The sequence below is a fragment of the Anomaloglossus baeobatrachus genome, chromosome 1, assembly GCF_048569485.1.
Source record: "Anomaloglossus baeobatrachus isolate aAnoBae1 chromosome 1, aAnoBae1.hap1, whole genome shotgun sequence".
Classification (NCBI taxonomy): Eukaryota; Metazoa; Chordata; class Amphibia; order Anura; family Aromobatidae; genus Anomaloglossus; species Anomaloglossus baeobatrachus.
Genome location: NC_134353.1, coordinates 88,093,770 through 88,121,695, shown reverse-complemented (window position 1 = coordinate 88,121,695; position 27,926 = coordinate 88,093,770). Strand labels below are relative to the sequence as shown.

Here is a 27,926-nt window from a genome sequence, read left to right as displayed (position 1 = left end):
GCCACTGTCTGATCACCGCGCAGGTGTCTAAAGCAGAGGTGGATTTTATGGCTGCAAAATAAATACAATTCTCATGCTTTAGTTCCCGTTCTCCAGTTCACTGGTGCTGTAAAACATTAGAACACATAAAAAAGAAATTAATAGCCCGGTGGGTTAATGCAAATATATATGCAAATGAAGCGGCATGCAGTTTTCACTCATCTCTTCACTCTTCCTTTTTTTAGTGTTGTTGTGCCTTGCATTGTTTTCTGTCCACACTTGTACGGACAGAATACAGAAATGTATTAGGCAGTCCAGACAGATAGGAGATGACTACTACTACTACTACTACTAATAATAATAATAATAATAATAATAATAATAATTTCCTATGTGTCTGGCCTAATAAACATACTACTACTAATTATTATTATTATTATTATTAGTAGTAGTAGTAGTAGTAGTAGTAGTATGTTTATTAGGCCAGACACATAGGAAATTATTATTATTATTATTATTATTATTATTATTATTATTATTATTATCCCAGATGTATATGAAATTAATACTGAAAATAATAATAATACTATTATTACATACTGACATGAAATTAATGCCTAATAACAATAATAATAATAATAATAATAATAATTTCCTATGTGTCTGGCCTAATAAACATACTACTACTAATAATAATGATATTATTATTAATATTATTATTATTAGTAGTATGTTTTAGGCCATACACATAGGAAATTATTATTATTATTATTATTATTATTATTATTATTATTATTATTATTATTAATATCCCAGATGTATATGAAGTTAATACTGAAAATAATAATAATACTATTATCACATACTGACATGAAATTAATGCCTAATAACAATAATAATAGTAATAGTAATAATAATACTATAATACAATGAATACTTATTATTATTATTATTATTAATAATAATTATTATTATTATTTTTATTAGTAGTAGTAGTAGTAGCAGCAATAGTAGAAGTAGTAGTAGTAGCAGTAGTAGTCCAAACAGATTGGAAATTAATAAATAATAATAATTATTATTATTATTATTATTATTTCAGACTGATAGGAAATTAATACCTAATTATTATATTATTATATTTCCTCGCCCCCCTGTCCTTCCTCTCCCCTATCCCTCCTTACCCCTCATAATAACAAAGACAAGAGGAGGAAGGACAGGCAGCAGACAGGGGCGGGAATAACTAGTTACATAGTTAAATAGTTACTAAGGTTGAAAAAAGACCTAGGTCCATCTAGTTCAACCTTCCTCCACCAGTTCTACATTTGGTCACAAAGTCATTTATAACCAACAATGTTTTGTGTACTGAGGAAATCATCCAGCCCTTTTTTGAAAGCTGTTATAGTATCTGCCATTACTACCTCTTGTGGTAGGGCATTCCACAGTCTGACTGCTCTAACTGTAAAGAACCCTTTCCTATTTAGCTGTCGGAATCGCTTTTCTTCCACTCGCAGCGAATGCCCCCTGGTCCTTAGTATTGTCTTCGGAAGAAATAAGCCATGTGCCAGTCCTTTATATTGACCACACATATATTTATACATATAAATGAGATCTCCTCTGAGACGTCTTTTTTCTAAGCTAAACATATCTAACTTTTTCAACCTGTCATCATATGGGAGGCCTTGCATTCCTTGTAGTAGTCTAGTTGCCCGCCTTTGAACTGACTCTAACTTCTGAATGTCCTTTTTAAAATGTGGAGCCCAAAACTGAATCCCATATTCCAGATGTGGCCTTACAAGTGATTTATAGAGGGGTAACAATACGTTGGGATCACGGGATCTAATCTCTCTTTTTATACACCCTAGAATCTTGTTTGCTTTTGCAGCTGCTGCTTGACATTGAGTGCTGCTGCTCAGCTTATTTGTAATGAGAATACCCAAGTCCTTCTCCTGTTCTGTAGTCCCGAGTTTACTTCCATTTAATGTATACGCAGTTATAGGATTACTCCATCCTAGGTGCATTACTTTACATTTATCAACATTAAATCTCATTTGCCAAGTATCTGCCCATTCTGACATCTTATCCAGATCTTTTTGTAATATTATACTATCAAGGTCAGTTTTTAATATCCTACATAGTTTGGTGTCATCAGCAAAGACTGACACTTTACTATCAATCCCATCTACAAGGTCATTAATAAAGAGATTAAAAAGAATCCGTCCTAGCACAGATCCCTGCGGCACCCCACTGCTGACTATAGCCCATTTAGAGAATGTTCCATTTATGATTACTCTTTGTTTCCTATCTTTTACCCAATTCCTTACCCAGTTGCATATAGTTTCCACTAGTCCCTGCTTCTGGAGCTTTAGTATAAGGCTATTATGTTGTACAGTATCAAATACCTTTGCAAAGTCCAAATAAATCACATCAGCTGCATTACCAATATCCAGGTTTGCACTTACCCCCTCATAGAACCCCAACAGGTTGGTTAGACACGACTTATCTTTCATGAATCCATGCTGTCTGTCAGTTATTATATTATTTTCTGCAACATATTTTTGCATGTCATCCCTTAAAATGCCCTCAAAAACTTTGCATACTACTGATGTCAGGCTTACTGGACGGTAGTTGCCTGGATCTACCCTCTTACCTTTCTTAAATATCGGTACCACATCAGCAATCCTCCAATCCTGAGGCACCAACCCTGTTACAAGCGAGTCTAAAAAGATAAGATACAGCGGTCTGTCAATTACGGAGCTTAATTCCCTCAATATTCGTGGATGAATGCCATCTGGCCCTGGGGATTTGTCAATGTTTAATTTACTCAGACGTAGGCGTACTTCTTCTTGTGTTAAATTAATTATATCGGGTGGTGAACTTTGATTTTTCACTTGTTGAATGATGCCTGGTACAGTCAGTTCCTTGGTGAACATAGAAGAGAAATGCCTATTTAATATCTCAGTCTTTTGTTTGTCCTCTATAACTAACTTGTTATTATATTTTAAGGGGCCAATACTATCCTTTGTTTTCCTTTTGGCATTAATGTATTTATAAAAGATTTTGGGATTTATTTTAATGTCATTGGCGATTTTTGTTTCAGTAGCTAGTTTTTCTTGTTTGATTTCTTTTTTGCATTGCCTATTGATATCTTTATACTCCTGAAATGCTATTTCTGTATTCTCAGCCTTCAAGATTTTAAACGCCCTTTGTTTTTGTTTTATTATACTTTGTACAGTCTTATTTAGCCATAGTGGTTTCTTTTTATTCCGGGACGTTTTATTACCAGAGGGTATAAGTTTTTTTACAGGACTCTAGCAGTATATCCTTAAACTTTCCCCATTTATGTTCAGTATCCCCAGTTACCATGACTTTGTCCCAATCTACACCTTTAAGCTCTTCCCTTAATTTGTTGAAATCAGCTTTCCTAAAATTCCAGGTTTTAGCATTTAGGATAAACGTTAAAGTAGAAAAACAAGAGAAAAAAAAAAGGGGAAACGTATAAAGATAAATTAAAACTATGTTCTTGTGTTAAACTATGTAATTGTGTTGAAACTATGCCACACTTATCTTCAAATCCTGCACACTTTGCTTCAGTACCTCGCACGCTCAGCACCTCGCTTGTTCTGGCTGGTGTATATAGTTCTACAGGACTTCCAGAAGCTGCCAGAAGCTTCTAGAAACAGGTGTGACTAATGCTACTGATTAAATCCCAAGTCAAACTTTTTTTTTTTTTTGCTTTTTTAACAGTATCACAGACAAACAGACAAACAATTCCCTAATGAAATTAAACAATTACAGTTATCAACACTATGTAATTGTGTTGAAACTATGCCACACTTATCTTCAAATCCTGCACACTTTGCTTCAGTACCTCGCACGCTCAGCACCTCGCTTGTTCTGGCTGGTTTATATAGTTCTACAGGACTTCCAGAAGCTGCCAGAAGCTTCTAGAAACAGGTGTGACTAATGCTACTGATTAAATCCCAAGTCAAACTTTTTTTTTTTTTTGCTTTTTTAACAGTATCACAGACAAACAGACAAACAATTCCCTAATGAAATTAAACAATTACAGTTATCACCACTATGTAATTGTGTTGAAACTATGCCACACTTATCTTCAAATCCTGCACACTTTGCTTCAGTACCTCGCACGCTCAGCACCTCGCTTGTTCTGGCTGGTTTATATAGTTCTACAGGACTTCCAGAAGCTGCCAGAAGCTTCTAGAAACAGGTGTGACTAATGCTACTGATTAAATCCCAAGTCAAACTTTTTTTTTTTTTTGCTTTTTTAACAGTATCACAGACAAACAGACAAACAATTCCCTAATGAAATTAAACAATTACAGTTATCACCACTATGTAATTGTGTTGAAACTATGCCACACTTATCTTCAAATCCTGCACACTTTGCTTCAGTACCTCGCACGCTCAGCACCTCGCTTGTTCTGGCTGGTTTATATAATTCTACAGGACTTCCAGAAGCTGCCAGAAGCTTCTAGAAACAGGTGTGACTAATGCTACTGATTAAATCCCAAGTCAAACTTTTTTTTTTTTTGCTTTTTTAACAGTATCACAGACAAACAGACAAACAATTCCCTAATGAAATTAAACAATTACAGTTATCACCACTATGTAATTGTGTTGAAACTATGCCACACTTATCTTCAAATCCTGCACACTTTGCTTCAGTACCTCGCACGCTCAGCACCTCGCTTGATCTGGCTGGTTTATATAGTTCTACAGGACTTCCAGAAGCTGCCAGAAGCTTCTAGAAACAGGTGTGACTAATGCTACTGATTAAATCCCAAGTCAAACTTTTTTTTTTTTGCTTTTTTAACAGTATCACAGACAAACAGACAAACAATTCCCTAATGAAATTAAACAATTACAGTTATCACCACTATGTAATTGTGTTGAAACTATGCCACACTTATCTTCAAATCCTGCACACTTTGCTTCAGTACCTCGCACGCTCAGCACCTCGCTTGTTCTGGCTGGTGTATATAGTTCTACAGGACTTCCAGAAGCTGCCAGAAGCTTCTAGAAACAGGTGTGACTAATGCTACTGATTAAATCCCAAGTCAAACTTTTTTTTTTTTTTTTTGCTTTTTTAACAGTATCACAGACAAACAGACAAACAATTCCCTAATGAAATTAAACAATTACAGTTATCAACACTATGTAATTGTGTTGAAACTATGCCACACTTATCTTCAAATCCTGCACATTTTGCTTCAGTACCTCGCACGCTCAGCACCTCGCTTGTTCTGGCTGGTTTATATAGTTCTACAGGACTTCCAGAAGCTGCCAGAAGCTTCTAGAAACAGGTGTGACTAATGCTACTGATTAAATCCCAAGTCAAACTTTTTTTTTTTTTTTTTGCTTTTTTAACAGTATCACAGACAAACAGACAAACAATTCCCTAATGAAATTAAACAATTACAGTTATCACCACTATGTAATTGTGTTGAAACTATGCCACACTTATCTTCAAATCCTGCACACTTTGCTTCAGTACCTCGCACGCTCAGCACCTCGCTTGTTCTGGCTGGTTTATATAGTTCTACAGGACTTCCAGAAGCTGCCAGAAGCTTCTAGAAACAGGTGTGACTAATGCTACTGATTAAATCCCAAGTCAAACTTTTTTTTTTTTTTGCTTTTTTAACAGTATCACAGACAAACAGACAAACAATTCCCTAATGAAATTAAACAATTACAGTTATCACCACTATGTAATTGTGTTGAAACTATGCCACACTTATCTTCAAATCCTGCACACTTTGCTTCAGTACCTCGCACGCTCCTTCAGTACCTCGCACGCTCTAGCAAAACCCAACCTACCTATTAGATATTCTGTTGCACCTATTAATCAAATAACAGTGCATTTCACAAACTTTACTTGCCTGTATTTCAGATAGTATACATCCGATCTCACAACTAAAGGTATGTATAGAATCAGCATGATAGCACCAGTATGGCACTGGCTTTAGTTTACATAGGAAAATCATGGTGATTGGTCTTCTTTAACCCCTGCTTGCAAATTGCAGGTGCATGCCCCATAATGGCTTCAGCGGGTTCAATTTAACCCATTTTAGAAAAACAGATTATGATCATGCAGGTAGTGATCTTTTGTAATGCTAGTCACTTATCAACAATATTGTTTTCAATGAATGGTATTACTGATATGTAGTATGTATTGGACTAAAGGGTGTGTGACGCCCTGGCCACGCCAGGTAGTCACAAATAGGCCCCCACATTACACCTTTCCCTCACAGGTAACACACAGCCAAACATTTAAACCCTAGTCACCCCCCTCAGGGCTTGATGGACACACCAGGGGGTGGAACCAGGCAGTTGGAAGACGCCCACCGAGGAGTTCAGACAGCCTGGGGCGGGAAAATTACCCAGTTAAGGTTGAGAGTTCAAATTGGAGAGGAATGTGGACTGCAGCTGTGTGCAGCTCCAGCAGGGGCGAAAACCCAAATTGAACAGGTACCAGGGTAGGAGCCCTGGTGCCTTTGGCTAGGAGGCAGATGGCGGTCTTCGTCTGCAGGAGCTGGGAAGACGGCTCGGTGGAACCGAGGTGGACCGGGACAGGGTAGTGGCCCACCGGTACTAACCCGGGGAACCGACTCGAAAACCGTAGTACAAAGGGGGGTACTCAGACCCTGAAGCTAGGTCCAGAATATACTGGGGACTAGTTAATTAACTGATTGAGGCCAGAACTAGAGGTCCTGTCCCACCGAAAGTCCTGACTGAAGGCAACAGCCCACCGAGGGGGATAAAAGGCCACCGCCACGGCTCAGAGATCCCATGGGCCAGCGTCTGCAGGCAAAGGGCTCCTTAGGCGACCACAAGCCGGGAGCGGACTCCTGAAGTTGCAAGCATAGGCAGTCCACTGTTCTAAACAGGTGCAGGAGAAAGACAGAGACCACCAGTTGGGTGGGGGAACCCGAATGCAGGCGGCTGCGTGCACTGACTACCATCACCTTGGTTTACCAAAGACTCGTGTGTTTACTAATAGTGAATACAACAGCACCCTCCGGTCTCCCATCTCCCATCTCGCCAAACCCCCAACGGGTCCCGGGGCCACCATCCCTGCCCACGGAGGGGTTAACAACTTGCTGCACAACATCTCCCCCGGGTGCCCTGTAACTGCAGCAGTGGTGCCCAATATCACCACGCACTGTGGGTGGCGTCACGAACTCCGTATGGCCCAGCCCATACATATCCGTCCTACACCCACCATAACATCACAACCCCTTTGCATTTGAAGTGACCGTGAGGCCCCCCCGGGTCCGGAGACCCTAGAGCCACCCACAGAAGGGCCGGATCCGAGCGGCTCGGCTGCCGAGCACGGGGCGATACAGGTGCTTTACACGCTGCAACATCGCTAATGATATATTGTCGAGGTCACGGTGTTTATGACGCACATCCGGCGTTGTTAGCGACATCGCAGTGTGTGACAGCTAGGAGTGACGATCAACGATCGCAAAAACGTCAAAAATTGTTGATCGTTGACACTTCGCTCCTTTTCATAATATCGTTGGTGGTGCATGCCGCTGGTTGTTCATCGTTCCTGCGGCATCACACATCGCTATGTGTGACACCACAGGAACGACGAACATCTCCTTACCTGCCTCCACCGGCAATGAGGAAGGAAGTAGGCGGGCGGGATATTCCGCTCGCTCATCTCCGCCCCTCCGCTTCTATTGGTTGACTGCCGTGTGACGTCACTGTGACGCCGCACGAACTGCCCCCTTAGAAAAGAAGCGGTTCACTGGCCACAGCGACGTCGCAGGGAAGGTAAGTCCGTGTGACGGGTGTAAGCGATGTTGTGCGCCATGGGCAGCGATTTGCCCATGGCGCACAATTGACGGGGCGGGTACGCTCGCTAGCGATATCGATACCGATATTGCAGCGTGTAAAGTGCCCTTTAAAGAATGACTGGAAAACTCCTTTAATTAGGTTGCAGTAGACTGCATAAAATTTGGTAGAGTCTCCAGAAAGAGGCAGAAGCACTGGCATTGTGTTCTTTAATCTACTAAATTAATGAACATAACTTCCAGATCTATTTAAATTGTCCGTAAATTCAAACAAAATTATTTTCTCCTGAAATCCTGACTGGCTTTGGCACTTTCAATCGTGAGGATTAACTGAGCACGCTTTTATTCACGAGAACCCATCAAATTCTTCCGTTATTGCAAGATCTGCTCTCTGGCATAAAACTTTATTGATATATTAACATGCAAATTAAACCATGGTACACTAAGGTTTTTACTCAGCCCTGTTTTTCATTTAAAAAACTGTATATCCCAGATTTTACTACCTGTGCTCTCAGTTTTACTGCTAAGTAGTGGCAGTGCATTAAGAAAGTAAAAAAAAATCAGATGTTGCCAGTCGGCAGAGAGCCAGGACTTCCATCAGATAAGATAAAGGATGTTAAACAGGGTTATGTAGGTCAGACAACGTCTAAAGTGACCCGAGGGCATGCTGGAAAGATAACTGGAGGCTCCTTCTTCTTGACCTTCCCTTTATTAGGCAGGATGAAGAACAGTATCGTGTGGTTCTCAACTAGCAATGCAGATTGGTTTCAGTCCGCCAGTGTGAAGAACCATGTTTGATCAATAGGCACCCATGTAACACTTTCCTGGATAGCAAAAGTCTGACTGTAGGAGGTAGGAACAATCAACAGGACAATTCAAAAACAGATCTTTTATGATATAGAACATATCTATTTATATATATTTGTGTCATTACAGACATTGTCATTAGTAGAGATGAGCGGGCCTGTGAAAGTTCGGTTCGGCGGGCTTAGCCAGAAGTTCGGTTTGGGACCCGGACTTGACCTGAACTTCATTTGAAGTCACTGATTGGCATTTCTGGTCTCCGCCCACATGCAGCCAGCCATAAACAAAGCACTTCCAGGTGGCGGATGGGCGGGGTTTTCCATTCAAACACGTCAAGCGGCTTGCACTGGGCTGAGCACCAAGAGTTCCTGAGCACAGCAATGCTTGCGCAAGTGGTTTAAAGCACCCAAACTCCGAATCCGAACTCTGTTTTTTTTCCCTATTAATTGCCTCTTGAATTTTGGGTGAAAAACTATACAGGCTCCCAGCGTCGGACTGGCTACTGGAGGAATCTCCAGTAATGCCAGGCCTGGATTCGAGTATCTGCATTGCACTCCGGAGCTCTCACCTGAGCTCCGGCGTGCAGCTCAGACTGTTCAGTTCATGACAGCTGCAGACAGGCCGAGGTGATCTCCGGTGCTCTCTGGAGTTCACGTGAGAACACCGGAGATCACCCCGGCCTGTCTGCAGCTGTCATGAACTGAACCGCAGCGCTGGAGAATCAATCACTCGGCGCTCGCAGCTCAGTCTAGGCTGCACGTCGGAGCTTAGGTGAGAGCTCCGGAGTGCAATGCAGATACCCGAATCCAGGCCTGGCATTACTGGAGATTCCTCTGGTAGCCAGTCCAACGCTGCATTCTCCATGTAGATATTGTCCTTGGCCAGATTGGATCCTAGGACTTTAGCTGTACAAAGCAACAGTGATACCCAGTCAGCCACCATCCTACGATTCAGAGCACCAAACGTAAACATTTTATGGAAATCTTAATTTAAAGCAGATAAAAGCACATTGCAATAGTAATTCTAGGGTTAGGATTAGGGTTAGGGTTAGAAACTCACCGGAAATAATACTCCAGATGGTGACTGAAGTACATTTCTGACATAAGTTATGCCAAGTAACTTTTGAAGAATTTGTTGGGCAGGTTTTGCCATGTTCCATCCATTTTAGCAGATCTCACCAGGAATGGCGTGAAAATTCCTAAACTCACTACATTTTTTCCAACTTTGAATTGTGCAAATATTTGGTGAAAAATTGGTGCCTGAGCTATTTAACCTGTTTATAGGTCAGTTTGCCCCTATTTTTCTTCCATAATATTATTATTATTATTATTATTATTAATTTATTGGTTATTAAAACAAATTCAAACATGTAGGTTTCCATTGTTTATGAGGACTGGCATGCCGGTATGAGAAGACTTAAACACCTTACATGCTCCTCTGGGAAATTTAATATGGAAATTGCCTCTTCAGAGAGGAAGAGCACTTGAACTCTAGCGCCACCTATTGGTAGTAGCAATCCTAAAAGTCAATATCAACCCTTTAAACATTAAAGAGTCAATATTGACTTTTAGGATTGGTACTTCCAATAGGTGGCACTAGAGTTCATACTATTTATGAAGAATTTACCTCACATAATAATTAAACATGCATAAAATGTTATTGATACACTGTTTATTTACTGAGATTACTCACAAAAGCAGCGCATTAAAGATTTTTTTGTGGTGAGTTGTGCCAGGGCAATCCTTTTGAATAGACCAGCAGTAATCCATCATCATTGGGGTATCACAGTGTCCTCTGTAACTTTATTCTAGAATTCTTAAATCTTGGTGGAATCGTTCACCCTGTTCTTGACTTAGCTCACCAATGTTTTCTGGAAAATGATCCAAGTGGCTGTGGAGATAATGCACCTTATACTCATTGTACAGCCAAGGTGAGGGAAAGAAAATTGCATTATTTCTATTAGTTCAGAGTGGAAATAGCAATAACCTAATTAACGTCCCCCTTGGCAAGAGAGCAGTAAATAGCAATTGGGGTAATGTAAAAAGAGACAAAAAACTCCTAAAACATAACATTTAATTAATATGCATTAAAACGTGGACTGCCACCATAAAAGAATAAAAAGTGTTATCATGGGCTGAAGAACCGAAAATACCAGCCTCAGACAGATACACTCAGGCACAAAATGCAGGGGGTATGAAAAAGCAAGTCATACACATACCTGCATCCTAGTCACAACAAAGATGGTTGCTACGTTAGGACAGCAAATGCCATATACCAACCGCAACCATGCAGATGAAAAAGAAAAAAACGGTCTTACCGTATTTTCAAGGGCATAGGATGATAGAGCTCAACCTCAGGCGACCTCACAAGGGTCCTACACAAATACCTTTTGTTGGCTCAACCAAATAATGTACCTCCCGACGCGTTTCAATAAATGATCATCAGGGGAGTCTTGATAGGGTACTAATCGTCATACCAGCAATAACACCAGGACTGGCAGACAGTGAAATTGCCCCATGGACAGACTGTAAAACAATAATCACAAATTACAGTCCTAATCATGAAAACCAAAGAAACAGGAGAGAACAGCGACCAAAAAACAAGCTGCTTACCCGATAGAAGTCCAGCAAGGAGGAACCCCTAGCTGCATGTGCCGCGCTGGTTGATTGAAAACCGCGCTTCTTTAAAGGGGCCGCGCATGCGCGGTGAGTCCACCACGACGTCATGACGTCACTCCCAGCATGCACCATGCCGGAAACCGCGACGTCACAACGATGATGGTCATCTTTTTCATCTGCATGGTTGCGGTTGGTATATGGCATTTGCTGTCCTAACGTAGCAACCATCTTTGTTGTGACTAGGATGCAGGTATGTGTATGACTTGCTTTTTCATACCCCCTGCATTTTGTGCCTGAGTGTATCTGTCTGAGGCTGGTATTTTCGGTTCTTCAGCCCATGATAACACTTTTTATTCTTTTATGGTGGCAGTCCACGTTTTAATGCATATTAATTAAATGTTATGTTTTAGGAGTTTTTTGTCTCTTTTTACATTACCCCAATTGCTATTTACTACTATTAGTTCAGAGTAAATCTGCTTTATAGTTCCTAAGAAAATTCTTTACAACCATAGTGAAGGAAGACCATGCATCTGCCTCAGTATCGTTCAAGGAATCTTTGAGAAAAGAAAAATTGTGGGTGGGTGGGGTCCCAGAAGTGTGTACATCTTCTGAGATAAGAAAACTTGAGGAAAATTAGATTTTAGTCATATATGAAAAATTTGTTTTATCTACAGATATTTTTAGCGCCACTTCAGCGCTGAGAAAAAAAAAAACTGGAGTGGTGCTTTACATGTCAAATGCTACATGTTAATCACTAAACCATATAATCAGATATATATTAATCCATATTTCCCTTAAGGCCCAGTCACACTAAACAACTTACCAGTGATCCCAACAACGATACAACTTGATAAGGATCGCTGATAAATTGCTAGGAGGTCGCTGGTGAGATGTCACACTAAGCGACGCTCCAGCGATCCCACCAGCAACCTGACCTGGCAGGGATCGCTGGAGCGTCGCTACACGGGTTGCTGGTGAGCTGTCACACAGGCAAATCTCACCAGTGACCAGTCCCCAGCCAGCAGCGACGCGTGGAAGCGATGCTGCGCTTGGTAACTAAGGTAAATATCGGGTAACCAACCTGATATTTACCTTGGTTACCAGCGCACACCGCTTAGCGCTGGCTCCCTGCACTCCTAGCCAGAGTACACATCGGGTTAATTATCCGATGTGTACTGTGGCTACGTGTGCAGAGATCAGGGAGCCGGCACTGACAGCTGAGAGCAGCGGACACTGGTAACGAAGGTAAATATCAGGTAACCAAGGGAAGGGCTTCTTGGTTACCCGATGTTTACCGTGGTTACCAGCGTCCGCAGAAGCCGGCTCCTGCTGCCTGCACATTCAGTTGTTGCTCTGTCGCTGTCACACACAGCGATCTGTGCTTCACAGCGGGACAGCAACAACTAAAAAATGGCCCAGGACATTCAGCAACAACCAATGACCTCACAGCAGGAGCCAGGTTGTTGCTGGATGTCACACACAGCAACATCGCTAGCAACATCGCTGCTACGTCACAAAAGTTGTTCCTTAGCAGCGATGTTGCTAGCGATGTTGCTTAAGGCCCCGTCACACTAAGCAACATCGCTAGCAACATCGCTGCTAACGAACAACTTTTGTGACGTTGCTAGCGATGTTGCTGTGTGTGACATCCAGCAACAACCTGGCCCCTGCTGTGAGGTCGTTGGTTGTTGCTGAATGTCCTGGGCCATTTTTTAGTTGTTGCTCTCCCGCTGTGAAGCACAGATCGCTGTGTGTGACAGCGAGACAGCAACAACTAAATGTGCAGGCAGCAGGAGCCGGCTTCTGCGGAGGCTGGTAACCAATGTAAACATCGGGTAACCAAGAAGCCCTGTCCTTGGTTACCCGATATTTACCTTTACCAGCCTCCGCCGCTCTCACTGTCAGTGCCGGCTCCTGCTCTGTGCACATGTAGCTGCAGGACACATCGGGTTAATTAACCCCATGTTTGCTGTAACTAGGAGAGTAGGGAGCCAGCGCTAAGCATTGTGCACTGCTCCCTGCTCTGTGCACATTTAGCTGCAGCACACATCGGGTAATTAACCCGATGTGTGCTGTAACTAGGAGAGCAAGGAGCCAGCGCTAAGCATTGTGCGCTGCTCCCTGCTCTGTGCACATTTAGCTGCAGCACACATCGGGTAATTAACCCGATGTGTGCTGTAACTAGGAGAACAGGGAGCCAGCGCTCAGTGTGCGCTGCTCCCTGCTCTCTGCACGTGTAGCTCCGTGCGCTGGTAACCAAGGTAAATATCGGGTTGGTTACCCGATATTTACCTTAGTTACCAAGCGCAGCATCTTCCGCGGCGCTGGGGGCTGGTCACTGGTTGCTGGTGAGCTCACCAGCAACTCGTGTAGTGACGCTCCAGCGATCCCTGCCAGGTCAGGTTGCTGGTGGGATCGCTGGAGTGTCGCAGTGTGACATCTCACCAGCAACCTCCTAGCAACTTACCAGCGATCCCTATCGTTGTTGGGATCGCTGGTAAGTTGCTTAGTGTGACTGGACCTTTAGTGTGACGTGGCATTTAAGCTGGTGTCACACATAACCACGACGACAACGACGTCGCTGCTACGTCACCATTTTCTGTGACGTTGCAGCGACGTCCCGTCGCTGTCGCTGTGTGTGACATCCAGCAACGACCTGGCCCCTGCTGTGAGGTCGCCGGTCGTTGCTGAATGTCCAGCTTCATTTTTTGGTCGTCACTCTCCCGCTGTGACACACACATCGCTGTGTGTGACAGCGAGAGAGCGACGAAATGAAGCGATCAGGAGCCGGCACTGGCAGCTGCGGTAAGCTGTAACCAGCGTAAACATCGGGTAACCAAGGGAAGACCTTTCCCTGGTTACCCGATGTTTACGCTGGTTACCAGCCTCCGCTCTTGCTGTCAGTGCCGGCTCCTGCACTGTGACATGTGGCTGCAGTATGCATCGGGTAATTAACCCGATGTATACTGTAGCAAGGAGAGCAAGGAGCCAGCGCTAAGCAGTGTGCGCGGCTCCCTGCTCTCTGCACTGTGACATGTAGCTGCAGCACACATCGGGTTAATTAACCCGATGTGTACTGTACCTAGGAGAACAAGGAGCCAGCGCTAAGCGCGGCTCCCTGCTCTCTGCACATGTAGCGACGTTATGATCGCTGCTTCTGCTGTGTTTGACAGCTAAGCAGCGATCATAACAGCGACTTACAAGGTCGCTGTTAAGTCACCGAAAATGGTGACGTAACAGCGACGTTGTTGTCGCTGTCGCTTAGTGTGACACCAGCTTTAGAGAGCTCTGGATAATGGGTATCAATTAGAGAAAAGTAAATCAATTCAATGCAAATGCGCATTGTCATTTTATACAATGAAAGATTGCATCAGCCTCAAAAGGCTCATGTGACCTCAAGCAAGTCCATTTGTGTTTTCCCATGATGCCTTGGAGCTAACTGTAATGGCGACTCTAGATGCTATTCACATTGCAGAGTCTGGCAGGCAACCTGATGCTTCTTAATGTACCGTCACACATAACGAGATCGCTAGCGAGATCGCTGCTGAGTCACGGTTTCTGTGAAGCAGTAGCGATCCCGTTAGCGATCTTATGTGTGACACCTACCAGTGATCAGGCCTCTGCTGTGAGATCTCTAGTCGTTGCCGAATGGTCCAGGCCATTTTCTTCAAAGGCGATGTCCTGCTGGGCAGGACACATCGCTGTGTTTGACACTGTGTGACAGGGTCACAGTGACTGCTGAGATCGTTATACAGGTCGCTACTGCGACCTGTATTGTTCCTGTATCGCTGGTAAGATCTGACTGTGTGACATCTCACCAGCGACCTCCCAGCGACTTACCTGCGATCCCTATCAGGTCGCAGCGTTTTCGGGATCGCTGGTAAGTCGTTGTGTGTGACTGGGCCTTTAGTTGCTTAGCCAGAGTCGAGTGTTGACTGTTTTATGCTCTCTGCTCTTGGGTTTAGCATTAGTTAATTCCTGCTGGCTGGTGAATTGCTGCTCGGGTCACAGGTTGCTGATGTCCTATCACAGCCGCCTCCACCATTTAAAAGATGATGGAATCTAGCCTCACATGCTGAAGATAGCTCTAGCTTTGCTCCAGCGTTATCTGTCTTTGTGCGTAATGACCCAGTTGTTGGTGAATGGTTGTATGCTATTTGGTGTGCTGTGAAAATATCCTTGTTGTTTGTTTATTTCCTCCCTGCACTTTATTTCTCCCTGTGCACATAGTCATTTTTCCTGTGTGTGCTGGTCGTGAGTTTGAGCTTTAGTTTTCCTCTGTCTGTCTGTATTTGTGGGATTCTTTACTCCTGTCCCAGTCCTCCCCGGGGGGTGGGGGAGAGGGGGTTTTAGACCAGGGCTGCTCAGGAGTTAGGACAACACTGGCGGTCAAGACCTGGCTACCATCAAGCCTTCTTTTGGAATAAGGGATCGTTTAGGGCCCCTAGCCTGAGGGCCAGTCTAAGTGCCCTTACTTCTAGTTACCGCGTCATACCCGTGACACTATCACATCACAGTCAGGAATGACTATCATAGCCAGTATAAAAGTCAAGGTGGGGAATGCAGCAGCCGTTTTAAGGTGAATATGGAAAATAAGAGGACATAAGCACTTACAGCTCAGCAAAGGGAGAGAAAGTCATAATCATTACACTTAGTGTGTGACAGCACAGCAGGAAAGAACTGTTACCGTCAATTTAGCCAAACTACATAACTACATATGTAGAGGTCATTTTGGTATTACCAAGGCTGTGTTTACGTTACCAAGCTTGTAAGAGGTTGAATACAGTCGTAAGACTTCAGAGTGTTACAAATGTCTTGACAAGCTAATTGAAGGTTTTGCGGTACCTGCAATTTTGGGGTGAATTCAATTACGGCAATAGTTTGTTAAACTTTCTATTGGTCTGGAGCAAGCTTTAAACCGAAATATTAGCAAAATATTTTATTTTTTGCATCCCATGTAACATACGTCGTCCTCTGCCTCAGCTACTTATTATTCGCCCATGAAGGAATCCTTTTCTGCCTTTATGGGAAAATGAGAGCACAAGAGCTCAAAATGGAACATAACAATGACAAATATGGATTTTGATAGTTTGTTTTTTTATAATATGTAGTATCCATCAACATGACATGTTAAATGCCTGGTAATGTACAACTAAGATATAGCTGAAGAGAACACAAGACATTAGTGACAGAATCCTGAACTCCACGGAAAATGTGCTATGCAAATAATGTCATATTTACTCTTGAAAATTGCTTCCGACGGCACAAGTCTGCACAAGTTTCTCCTTGAACTTATTTTTTTCTGCGCAATGATTTTTGCTTAATATTATATATGAGTATTATAATAGAAAATTCAATGTAAAGCTTATTTCTAAACAATTAAAAAAAAGCTACCCACCATCATTTTAATTTGTAGTATCTCAAGTTTTTTAACCCCTTCACCCTTTTCCATTTTTCATTTTCGTATTTTGCTCCCTTTCTTCCACAAGCCCTACGTTTTTTTTATTTTTTTCCGTCAACTTTCCTATAAGGGCTTGTTTTTTGTGGGACGAGTTTGTACTTTTGAAAAAAATCATTGGATTTACCATATAGTGCACTAGAAAACGGGAACAAAAGTTCCAAGTGCGGTGACATTGCAAAAAAAGTGCAATTGCACGATTGTTTTTGGGATATTTTATTCACTGTGTGCACTATATGGTAAAACTGATGATGCTTCAGGTTGGTACGAGTTTGTAGATACCAATCATGTATACTTTTACTTTTATGTATGAGGTTAAAAAAAATCAAGCGTTTGTCCAAAAAATGAATTGCGCTTTTTGCACCATTTTCTGAAACCCATAGCATTTTCATGTTTCGGGATCTATGGATCAGTGATGACTTATTTTTTTACATCTTGAGCTGACGTTTTTAATGATACCATTTTTTTGTGGATGCGATGTTTTGATCGCCTGTTATTGCATTTTTGAAAAATATTGCAGCAACCAAAAAACGTAATTTTGGCATTTTTAATTTTCTCGCCACGCCGTGGTCAGATTAATTGATTTTATATTTTGTTAGATCGGGCATTTCTGAAAGCGGCAATACCAAATATATGAATATTTTTTTTCTTTAACTGTTTTATTTTCAATGGGGCGAATGAGGGGTGATTTGAACTGTTAGGGGTTTTTTATTTTTTATAGTTTTAAAAACTTTTTTTTTAACTTTTTTTCTTTATATTAAAAGTCCCCCTAGGGGACTTTATTGCTGCACAGGCTGATCGCTTGTGCATTTCTATTGATCAGAAGACATACTTTTTTCCTGTGAGTGCCGGCGCTCTGTTGGCTATGACAGAAAATACGTCATGATAGCGACAGGAGTTATCACATGACCCGTTGCTACCATGGCAACCATTAGCTCCCCGTGATCGCATCACAGAGCCTCCAATGGCGGCAGGGAACGGTGCGTTCCCCGCCGCATCCATTTAAATCACACTATCACTATTTGACAGCGCCATCTATGGGTTTAACAAGCGCAGGTTGATCACGGATCCACCCGCGCCTGTTAGCCACAATTCTGCTGATAAAGGACATACAGCCAGTATGTGTCAGTGTACAAGTTTGTCTGGTTTCAGATGCCAAGTCACAAGTATTTATTATTGGCACAGAAGAATGGGAGATGGCTTAGTATGTTAACTAAAACAGTGGTTCCCAACTTTTTTGGCACCAGGCACCAGCTTCAAGCAATCCCATTTTACTATGACCCAGCAGGGTGAGGTAGGGGTGGGGTAGGTGCGGGGGTTTGGTCATATGGATTAGGGTTATGGAGGGGGTTTTATTGCGTTTCAGTGTACAGCACTGCTAATTAGCAGCGCTATACACCAAACAGCGCTGTAGACCAGGGGCTGCTGGTGGGACCTCAGTGCACAACCCTGTAGACCAGGTCCATGCTAGGAGCTATGCCAGGACCCACGACACTGTGGCTAGATCGCCAACCCGCCTCACAATGCTCCACATAACGAGCTATGCTGGGAGACATGTCTACTGAGGCCAGCCTACCGCCCTGCTCCGGCATGCCCCAAATAATGTTCTTTGCCGGGACCTATGAGATTTTATATGTCACATCTCTCGACAGAGAACATTATGCGGGGCATGATGGGGCAGCAAAAAGCATCCATCCCACAAAGCGTCCTCCGAGCAGCACTGGAGGATAATTGATTCCTGGTTGGTTCATGTTTGATTTTTCTCAAATTTTTGTCAGTTAATGTGCATCTTTTTTTCTCAACACAGTTTTTGCAACACTGTTGATTACATTGATCAACAAAGATTTTGTTAAATGAGCATTGTTGGTTGTTCTTGAAGCATTTTTGAGTGCTGATTCCAAATCTGCAATCAGAATTTTCCCGTTGTTCACCAATTTTCTATCATTTTGTTTTTTACAATAAATTTAGTCTACCTTGCCTCTTCATAAATTACTTTTGCTTTTTAGGTGCTGGGATTATTATACCTTTGCACCGTTCTTATGAAGTCGGTTTGTTTTCATGCTGTGGTAACGAACAGAGCTCGGGGTTTTTCCTAAAGGGGGCTTTACACGCTACGACATCGCTAATGCGAACTCGTTGGGGTCACGGAATTGGTGACGCACATCCGGCCACATTAGCGATGTTGTTGCGTGTGACACCGATGAGCGATTTTGCATCGTTGCAAAAACTTGCAAAATCGCTCATCGGTGACATGGGGGTCCATTCTCAAAAATCGTTACTGCAGCAGTAACGAGGTTGTTCCTCGTTCCTGCGGCAGCACACATCGCTCCATGTGACACCGCAGGAACGAGGAAGCTCTCCTTTCCTGCCTCCCGGCCACTATGCGGAAGGAAGGAGGTGGGCGGGATGTTACGTCCCGCTCAGCTCCTCCCCTCCGCTGCTATTGGGCGGCCGCTCAGTGACGTCGCTGTGACGTCGCACGGACCGCCCCCTTAGAAAGGAGGCGGTTCGCCGGTCACAGCGACGTCGCCGGGCAGGTAAGTATGTGTGACGGGTCTGGGCGATGTTGTGCAGCACGGGCAGCGATTTGCCCGTTTCGCGCAACAGATGGGGGCGGGTACCCACACTAGTGATATCGAGACCGATATCGCAGTGTGTAAAGCCCGCTTAAGGTTGACTAATCTTAGGGATCTGCACACTTTGGGGTTTTAGGGGTTACGTACACTTCTCACAAGTTGGCTCGATGGTAAACCACGGCACATGGCATTTGCTGTTCTAATGGCTAAGAGACCATTCTACAGACTATTTCTGTGTGACAAAGATTGCTGGAATAACGTGTAAAACAAGAGATTCAATGAAATATCCAAATATTCCTGCAGGAATTAGGCAGGTCTCACATATCTCAGAGCTTCCAGTTCCCAATAAACCAACATCTTGGACTTTCGACCTGGAAGAAGAACCAGATGCTGGTTTGGTAGAGTAAGAAGCTGATTGAGAAGATCGTGATTTTTTTAGGTCATGTGTGTGGGAAGCCTCTAAACTAAACCAGGTTGGTCTAAATGCTTTAGATTGTGATCTGAATGTATTAAAAAGTCAGGAAGACCTTTTGGTTTAAGGGCTCAAAGGCTGGCGCCTACTGAAGTAGGGGACCAAAATGTGTTCTTTTCTACCATAGGCAGCAGGAGCCTGAACATTTTTTATCAATAGAAGGGGACCTAGTTTACTGCAGCAATGCCAACTCTCTGCTGATGCAACGGTAGATGAGGACTAACATCAAGAATGGAAGCTTTTTATAGACTCTTAAAAACTAGTTTACGAGCGGTATTGCTACATAATGGCAACTAAAATCCATCTGTTCCTCTTGCTTATGCAGCAAGTCTGAAAAAAAACATATGCAAATATGCTCCCTCTGCTGTCACAAATCCGTTACGAAAACAATGAGTGACATATTTGGGGTGATCTGAAGGTAAAAGCTTTGGTGCTTGGGTTGCAGCTCAGCTATACAAAATTTTGTTATTTTCTCTGCAAATCAGACAGCAGAGACTGCAAAAAACATTTCACAAAAAACAATGGACACCAAGGAAGAATGTCCTCCATCAGCCTCTGGTAGTAGCCACAGAAAAGATTTTCCTTCCTACACTTGGGCTGATGAAGAACTTTCTCAAGTGTCAAGATGATAGATGTTCATGGCGAGGGTTTTGCAGACCTCAGAAACAAATCAGTGAGGCAAATCAAGGAAGGAATTTTTGTGTGGCCACAAGTAAAGGAAATTATGAAAGACACTGATTTTGACAGAAAATTAAGGGAAACTGATGCATCGTTGTCAGAGTTCTTCAAAAATGTAGATGTGAACTTCTTTGGCATCCATAAAGCACCAAACTATGGAGATTTCGGGACTGAGTTATTACATTACTACAAAGAATTGGGATGCAATTATGACTCTCATGATACATTTCCTGGACTTCCATTTGGATAATTTCCCCAAAAACCTTGGAGAAGTCAGTCATGAGCATGGGGAGCAGTTTCATCAGGACATTGTGCTACTTGAATGCAGTTATAAAAACAAAATGGTGCCAAAAATGCTCGCAATCTACTGTTGATGACTAAAAAAGCGATGTCCCTGCAGCTAAATTTAAAAAAAATCAAACTTTTTTTAATATGATAAAAAAAAACTAAAATTTCTGTTAAAAACAATAGTTTTCAAAAATCTAAACATGTTACTCAAAATCCCTGCCCAATAGAAAAATTCTGAAAGCAGATTTGGAATCGGAGGAAAAATTACCACAAGAAACAGCCTATTTCATGCATTTAACACCAAAAATTAAAAATTTGTAGGTCAGTGATTTACAATAAAACTTTTGATGGTTCTATAATCATGCCTCAATATCTATAAGGGGTGGTCTGAAGGCTGAATAATTTTTCATCGAAATACTTTTCAATTTATTGCCCAAAGCTAAAGTAATTTCAAATATGACTGCATCAAAATTTTTCTATCCTTCCCTCAATACACTATCTAACTTCTATTGATTTTTTTCCTTACTTTTTGTCTGATGACACTTTGTTTGAGAATCTCAATGCATCCTGGGATACTGAAATGAAGCATCATCAGGGGTAGAGGCTGCTGTCACGTCTTAACCTCTGCCCCCTCCCTGAAATGAAGCATCATCAGTGACGCTTGTTTCAGATGCTGGTCTGGTCCCTGCTTTGTCCCTGTGTACTGTAATTGTGTGATTTGTTGAGTACGAATAGTTAGGTACTCGATCAACTCTAGTGCTGAACTAGGAAGAGAGTGCTCATACTGCTGTCCACCCTGTGTATTTTATCTAATACTAGCGATACCAGAGGTGATGAGGTAAGAAGAAGCTGCTCAAATTGCTGTCCACTCTGTCTATCTAAACAAGAACTGGAGATGCCAGAGTTAATCAGGTAAATAGAGCTGCTCACACTGCTGTCCTGCCTGTCTAACTAATCTAATACTGGAGGAACCAGTAATGCTGAATAAAGAAAAAAAAAAGATCACACTACTGTACTCCCTATTTTTCTGATCTAATATTGAGATGCCATGGGTTAAGAGGTAAAAAGAGGTTGTTCACCCTATTTTATGTAATACGTGGAAATACTATTGGTCCTGAGGTTGTAAGAGGCCCCTTAGACTGCTAATACATTAGATCAGAACCCTATAGTTCTGATCTAATGCTAAACAAAACAGGAGTGATAAGGTATGAAGAGGCTGTTCACACTGCTGTCCATCTTGTCTATATGATCCAATGCTGGAGATGACAGGGTTGTTGAGGTAAGAGTGACCACTCAGAATGCTATCCACTCTGTGTTTCTGATCTAATAAGAGAGATACCAGGGGTGATGAGGTAAGAAGATACTGCTCACTATTCTGTCCACCATATATATTTGATCTAATACTAAAGATATCAGGCATATTGAGGTAAGTAGAGGCTGCTCACACTGCTTTCCACCCTGTCTATCTGATCTAATACTGGATAAATTGATTTATATCCAGTTACTTAAGATACCAAATTTGCTGAGTTACAAAGCGGATGCTCACACTGCTGTCCACCCTATCTTTCTGATCTAATACTGGAGATACTAGGGATGATAAGGTAAGAAGAAGCTACCCACACTGCTGTTCACTCTCTTTATCTTATGTAATACTGGATATACCTTGGGTGCTGGGTTTGGAAGAGGCTGCTAATACTACTGTCCATCCTGTCTTTTTAATCTACTACTGGAGATACCAAAAGTGCTGATGTAAGAAGAGGCTGCTCACACTGCTGTCCAATTAATGTCAAGTTTTCTCCAGGTCAAAGCAGCCATACAGCATTCATAAACGCAGAGTAGACAGCAGTGTGAGCAGCCTCTTCTTACCTCAGTATCTCTGATATCTCCACTATTAGCTCATAATACAGTATATTTTGTGAGCACATCTTGCTGTGGAATATCTATTTGAAAATACAGTGCTTCAATAGTGTAATATTATACATCATCTAGTTCCAAAATTCAAAAGGGTTTTTGGCAAACACAATTATGAAAAACACTTTATGCCATTCTAGACAAAATCCATAATCAATATGTAGAGCTAAGTATGTAATTAAAAAATAGTGAAAATGAAGTATTCTTACCACCTGTAGATGATCATAACTGTCTTTTATGGGGGCTTTTTTATATGATTTCGTAACACAGAGAATGAGATGTGGATGGTTTAGTAAGCTGGATTGAAACACTGAGCAAAAAAATAACAGTTTGCTGTTCATTGCACTTTTCTTCAATATTACTGCGGCAGTCAATACAGGATTTGTATTTTGGAAATATCTTAAAATTCTTTCAGATTGTAATTGTAGAACTGTGTTATTACATACAGTAGCTATTATGTAGTCTGTTATTAGTCTAACATGGTTTTGTACACATGTTTAATACACTATATCATCTAGGCTATAGTAAGATGGCAAATCCTACAATACAGTACAACAAATAAATCTTCCTACACAAAATAAACTGAAAAAATGTAAATCTGTTAAATACACATAAAAATTCGGCCCCCCCCCCCTCCCACCCACCAAAAAAATGATCTGTACAGTGGTTTTCCATACTATAAAGATGAGCCTTCATAACCTGCATAGGATGCCCGGGCTCTAAAAAAAGAGAAAAGCAAAAAAACTATATAAATGCAGAAAATAAATCTATTGTCATGGGTGTGTACTGATTGAACAGGGGCTCCTAGGCTGGCCCTCAGACTCAAGACCCTGCTCTCTCCCTTATCTCAGAGGTAGGATTGATGGTAGCCAGGTCCGAGCTCCCAGCATGACCCTGAATCCTGTCCAAATCTTAATCTTAGTCCCCCTACAGTGGGAGCAGGCCAGAAACCCAGTAACAAAACCCCACAGAAACAACAAGAGGGAACGAAAACTCATACACACTGCACTCAAACACAAAAGAGATACAATATGTGTACAAGGGAATAAAGCAAAGGGTAGGAAATAAACGCATGACAGGGGAACTTTCATACCACGCAGAAAAGCAACTGTAGATCACTATGAACGGTATAACCACAAAGACCGGGACTGTAGAAGCTTCTTTGGCAGATTTCTAACACACTCCTCAGTCTTAAATACCAAGAGACCAGCAGTGGATGGTAATCACAGAAGAGTAGCACACTGCTCCAAAAAGGATTAACTCCTGCAAGGTTTGGAGCAGTGAAACAACTCAGCCGACACCCTGCAAAGCTGAGCACTTAAGAGAGTCCAGGTTGCCTGTCGGACTCTGCAATGAGTCAGACGCCATAGCTGTAATCTGCGAGTGCGGATCCAGACAGCACAGGATAAACTTATATATCAGGTGTTATCACCCAACTTTTCTAAAAATAGATTCCTTTTTTTTCATTATTTTAGAGCAATGTAACCATATAACCATAAATGGCGTATATATACATTATAATAATCTGTAGAATTGTGTGATCTCAATTAATTCGAATGTACAAGAATAAGTAATGATAATTTTATTAGGCAAGTGCTTGACCTCTGCCAATGTCCATTGTTATCTATTGTAATTTCATCCTGGAGATATACAATATTCTTCTGTTTAGTTCGGATCTTGGCTTTGAAATCTCATTACTCTTTTTTCTGTCTTTTTACTTCCTTAGCTATTGGAAGGACTCTTATTCCTCGATACTTTAGCACAGTGTTTGAAGGGGGTGTCACTGATCTCTATTACATTCTCAAGCACTCCAAAGAATCATACCACAACTCATCCATCACCGTGGACTGTGATCAATGTACCATGGTCACTCAGCATGGGAAACCCATGTTCACCAAGGTAATAACAAAGCTGATTTCTTTCCCCATCTTTAAGAGTGATTGATTTTCCTACTCTCGTGGTAATATAACGTTGCCTCCCCCGACCAGATGCACAACTTTCATTTTTCAGCCGAGCAGCAAACTGTTTAATTTATAAATATTTGCTTTCCATTAAATAAACAGCGGGAGGACGGACATTACTCACTACGGCCCTTGTGCATAACAACGGGTCTGACAAAAAAAGTCAGTGTTGACCATAGCAACCAATGTTTTTTTTAACTCCAAGCCATAAATTTAACTAACTGAATAAAGTTATTCAAGTGGTTCCTATGAGCAACTCTATGAGAGCATATACAATGGAAGAGCTTTATTAAAACTAGTGCATAGAAAAAGGAAAAAGTATCCAATGTAACCAATCCAACTCCAGACTATAGACCTGCAGCCTGACTGCCGTGTCCTCAAATATTTTGCACTAGTTTTCATAAGTATCTATCTTTAAAAAAGCCTCTTATATATACACTATATATATATATATATATATATATATATATATATATTACAGACCAAAAGTTTGGACACACCTCATTGAAAGAGTTTTCTTTATTTTCATGACTCTGAAAATTGTAGATTCACATTGAAGGCATCAAAACTATGAATTAACACATGTGGAATGAAATACTTAACAAAAATGTGTGAAACAACCGAAAATATGTCTTATATACTGGGTTCTTCCAAGTAGCCACCTTTTGCTTTGATTACTGCTTTGCACACGCTTGGCATTCTCTTCATGAGCTTTAAGAAGTAGTCACCATTAATGGTATTCCAACAGTCTTGAAGGAGTTCCCAGAGATGCTTAGCACTTGTTGACCCCTTTGCCTTCACTCTGCGGTCCAGCTCACCCCAAACCATCTCGATTGGGTTCAGGTCTGGTGACTGTGGAGGCCAGATCATCTGGCGTAGCATCCCATCACTCTCCTTTTTAGTCAAATAGCCCTTACACAGCCTGGAGCTGTGTTTGGGGTCATTGTCCTGTTGAAAAATAAATGATGGTCCAACTAAACGCAAACCGGATTGAATAGCATGCCACTGCAAGATGCTGTAGTAGGCATGCTGGTTCTGTATGCCTTCAATTTTGAATAAATCCCCAACAGTGTCAGCAGCAAAGCACCCCCACACCATCACCCCTCCTCCTCCATGTTTCATGGTGGGAACCAGGCATGTAGAGTCCATCCGTTCACCTTTTCTACAAAGACATTGGTTGGATCCAAAGATCTCAAATTTGGACTTATCAGACCAAAGCACAGATTTCCACTGGTCTAATGTCCATTCCTTGTATTCTTTAGCCCAAACAAGTCTCTTCTGCTTGTTGCCTGTCCTTAGCAGTGGTTTCCTAGCAGCTATTTTACCATGAAGGCTGCTGCACAAAGTCTCCTCTTAATAGTTCTTCTAGAGATGAGAAGGTGTGTCCAAACTTTTGGTCTGTACTGTATGTATATATGTGTGTGTATATATATATATATATATATATATATATATATATATATATATACATAAGAGGGTTGGCACCCTTGGAACCCTTGAAATTCGTCCTGAAGATGAAGTATTTCTCCCAGAAAATTATTGCAATTACACATATTTTGTAATATATGTTTATTTCCTTTATGTGTATTGGAACAACGCAAAAAAAAAAAAAATGAGAAAAAAAGGCAAATTGCACATAATTTCCCACAAAACTCCAAACTGGAAGAAATTGTTGGTACCCTTCAAAAATAACCGTGTTTCAAGCATGTGATGCTCATTCAAACTCACCTGTTCCAAGTTGCAGGTTTGGTAAATTTGAAAATCCCACCTGAAACCAGATAAAAAGGGGAGAAGTTGACTTAATCTTTACATTGTATGTCTGTGTGTGCCACACGAAGCATGGAGAACAGAAAAAGGAGAAAAGAACTATCTGAGGACTGGAGAACCAAATTGTTGAAAAAGATCAACAGTCTGCTGGTTACAAGTCCACCTCCAGAGATATTGATGTTCTTTTGTCTACAGTGTACAACATAATAAAGATGTTTACAACACTTGGCACTGTAGCTAATCTCCCTGGACATGGGTTGCAGAGAAAAATGATGAAAGGTTGCAATGCAGGAAAATCCAGATGGTGAATAAGCAGCCCCAATCAAGTTCCAAAGAAATTCAAGCTTTCCTGCAGGCTCAGGGTGCATCAGCGTCAGTGCTAGCACCAACTATCTGTCAACATTTGACTGAAATGAAAGGCTATGGCAGGAGGACTCCACTGCTGACAAAGAGACATAAAAAAGCTAGACTGCAGTTTGCCAAACCCTGCGTGAGTAAACTGAAATCCTTTTTGGGAAAGTGTCTTATGGACAGATGACACCAAGATAGAGCTTTTTGGTAAAGCACATCATTCTACTGTTTACCAAAAACAGAATGACTCCTTAAAAAGAAAAGAACACAGTACCTACAGTCAAATATGGTGGAGGTTCAAAGATATTAGGGGGTTGTTTTGCTGCCTCTGGCACTGGGTGCCTTAACTGTGTGCAAGTAATCAAGAAAACTGAACATTACCAAAGGATTTTGGGTCACAACATAGTGCTCATTGTCAGAGAGCTGGGTTTGTGTCATAGGTCATAGGTCTTCCAGCAGGACAATGACCTCAAACATACTTCAAGAAGCCTCCAATAATGGATGAAAGCTCTTAGAGTTCTGAAGTGGCAGCAATGAGCCCAGATTTAAATCCTATTGAACACCTGTGGAAAGATCTTATAATTGCTGTTGGGAGAAGACCCCTGCAAATATGTGAGACCTGGAGCAGTTTGCAAAAGAAAAGTCCAAAATTCCAGTTGCGAGGTATAAGAAGTTAATGGTTATAAGAAGTGATTGATTACAAGTATTTATTTCAAAGGGTGTGCAACCAAATATTGGGGGTGCCAACAATTTTGTCCGACCCATTTTGGGGTTTTGTGTGGAATTTTGTCCAATTTATCTTTTTTTCTCTTTTTTCGTGTTGTTCTAATTCACACAAAGGAAATAAACATGTATAGCTGGAAAAAAAATTCTGGGAGAATTTTTTTATTTTCTGTAAAAGTTTTAAGGGGTGCCAACACTTTCAGCCATGACATTATATATATATATTGAAACAGTTCAGATGTTTTAAAAAGAGGCCCGATACTTACCTTTGACTGCTGCAATTACCAGTTATGGCGATCTTATAATACAACCAGTGATTGGCAGCAGCGGTCATATGCTCTTATGACTGGATGTGATCTTTGCTGCAGAAAGTGAGCACGTGTCTGTAGATTATGTAGAGTGGAAAATATAAACTAAAAGTAACTAAACCACCAGAGATAAAATATGGTTGTTAGGTCATTGTTTCACAGGTTGTCCCTTTTGAAAAAATCTCAGTCCCTTGCTCTATTTGTTTAAA

At 41.6% G+C, this 27,926-nt stretch overlaps 1 protein-coding gene across 5 annotated transcripts in view; it reads left to right on the top strand.

The window, feature by feature from the left end:
• Nucleotides 1–27,926, top strand: part of LDB2 (LIM domain binding 2) — a 564,531-nt gene that overhangs the window by 382,494 nt on the left and 154,111 nt on the right. For all 5 annotated transcript variants that reach the window (XM_075346908.1, XM_075346909.1, XM_075346907.1 and 2 more), the window contains exon 3: nt 24,334–24,506. In XM_075346908.1, the coding sequence (XP_075203023.1) occupies nt 24,334–24,506 (173 nt within the window). The remainder of the gene's footprint in view (nt 1–24,333; nt 24,507–27,926) is intronic.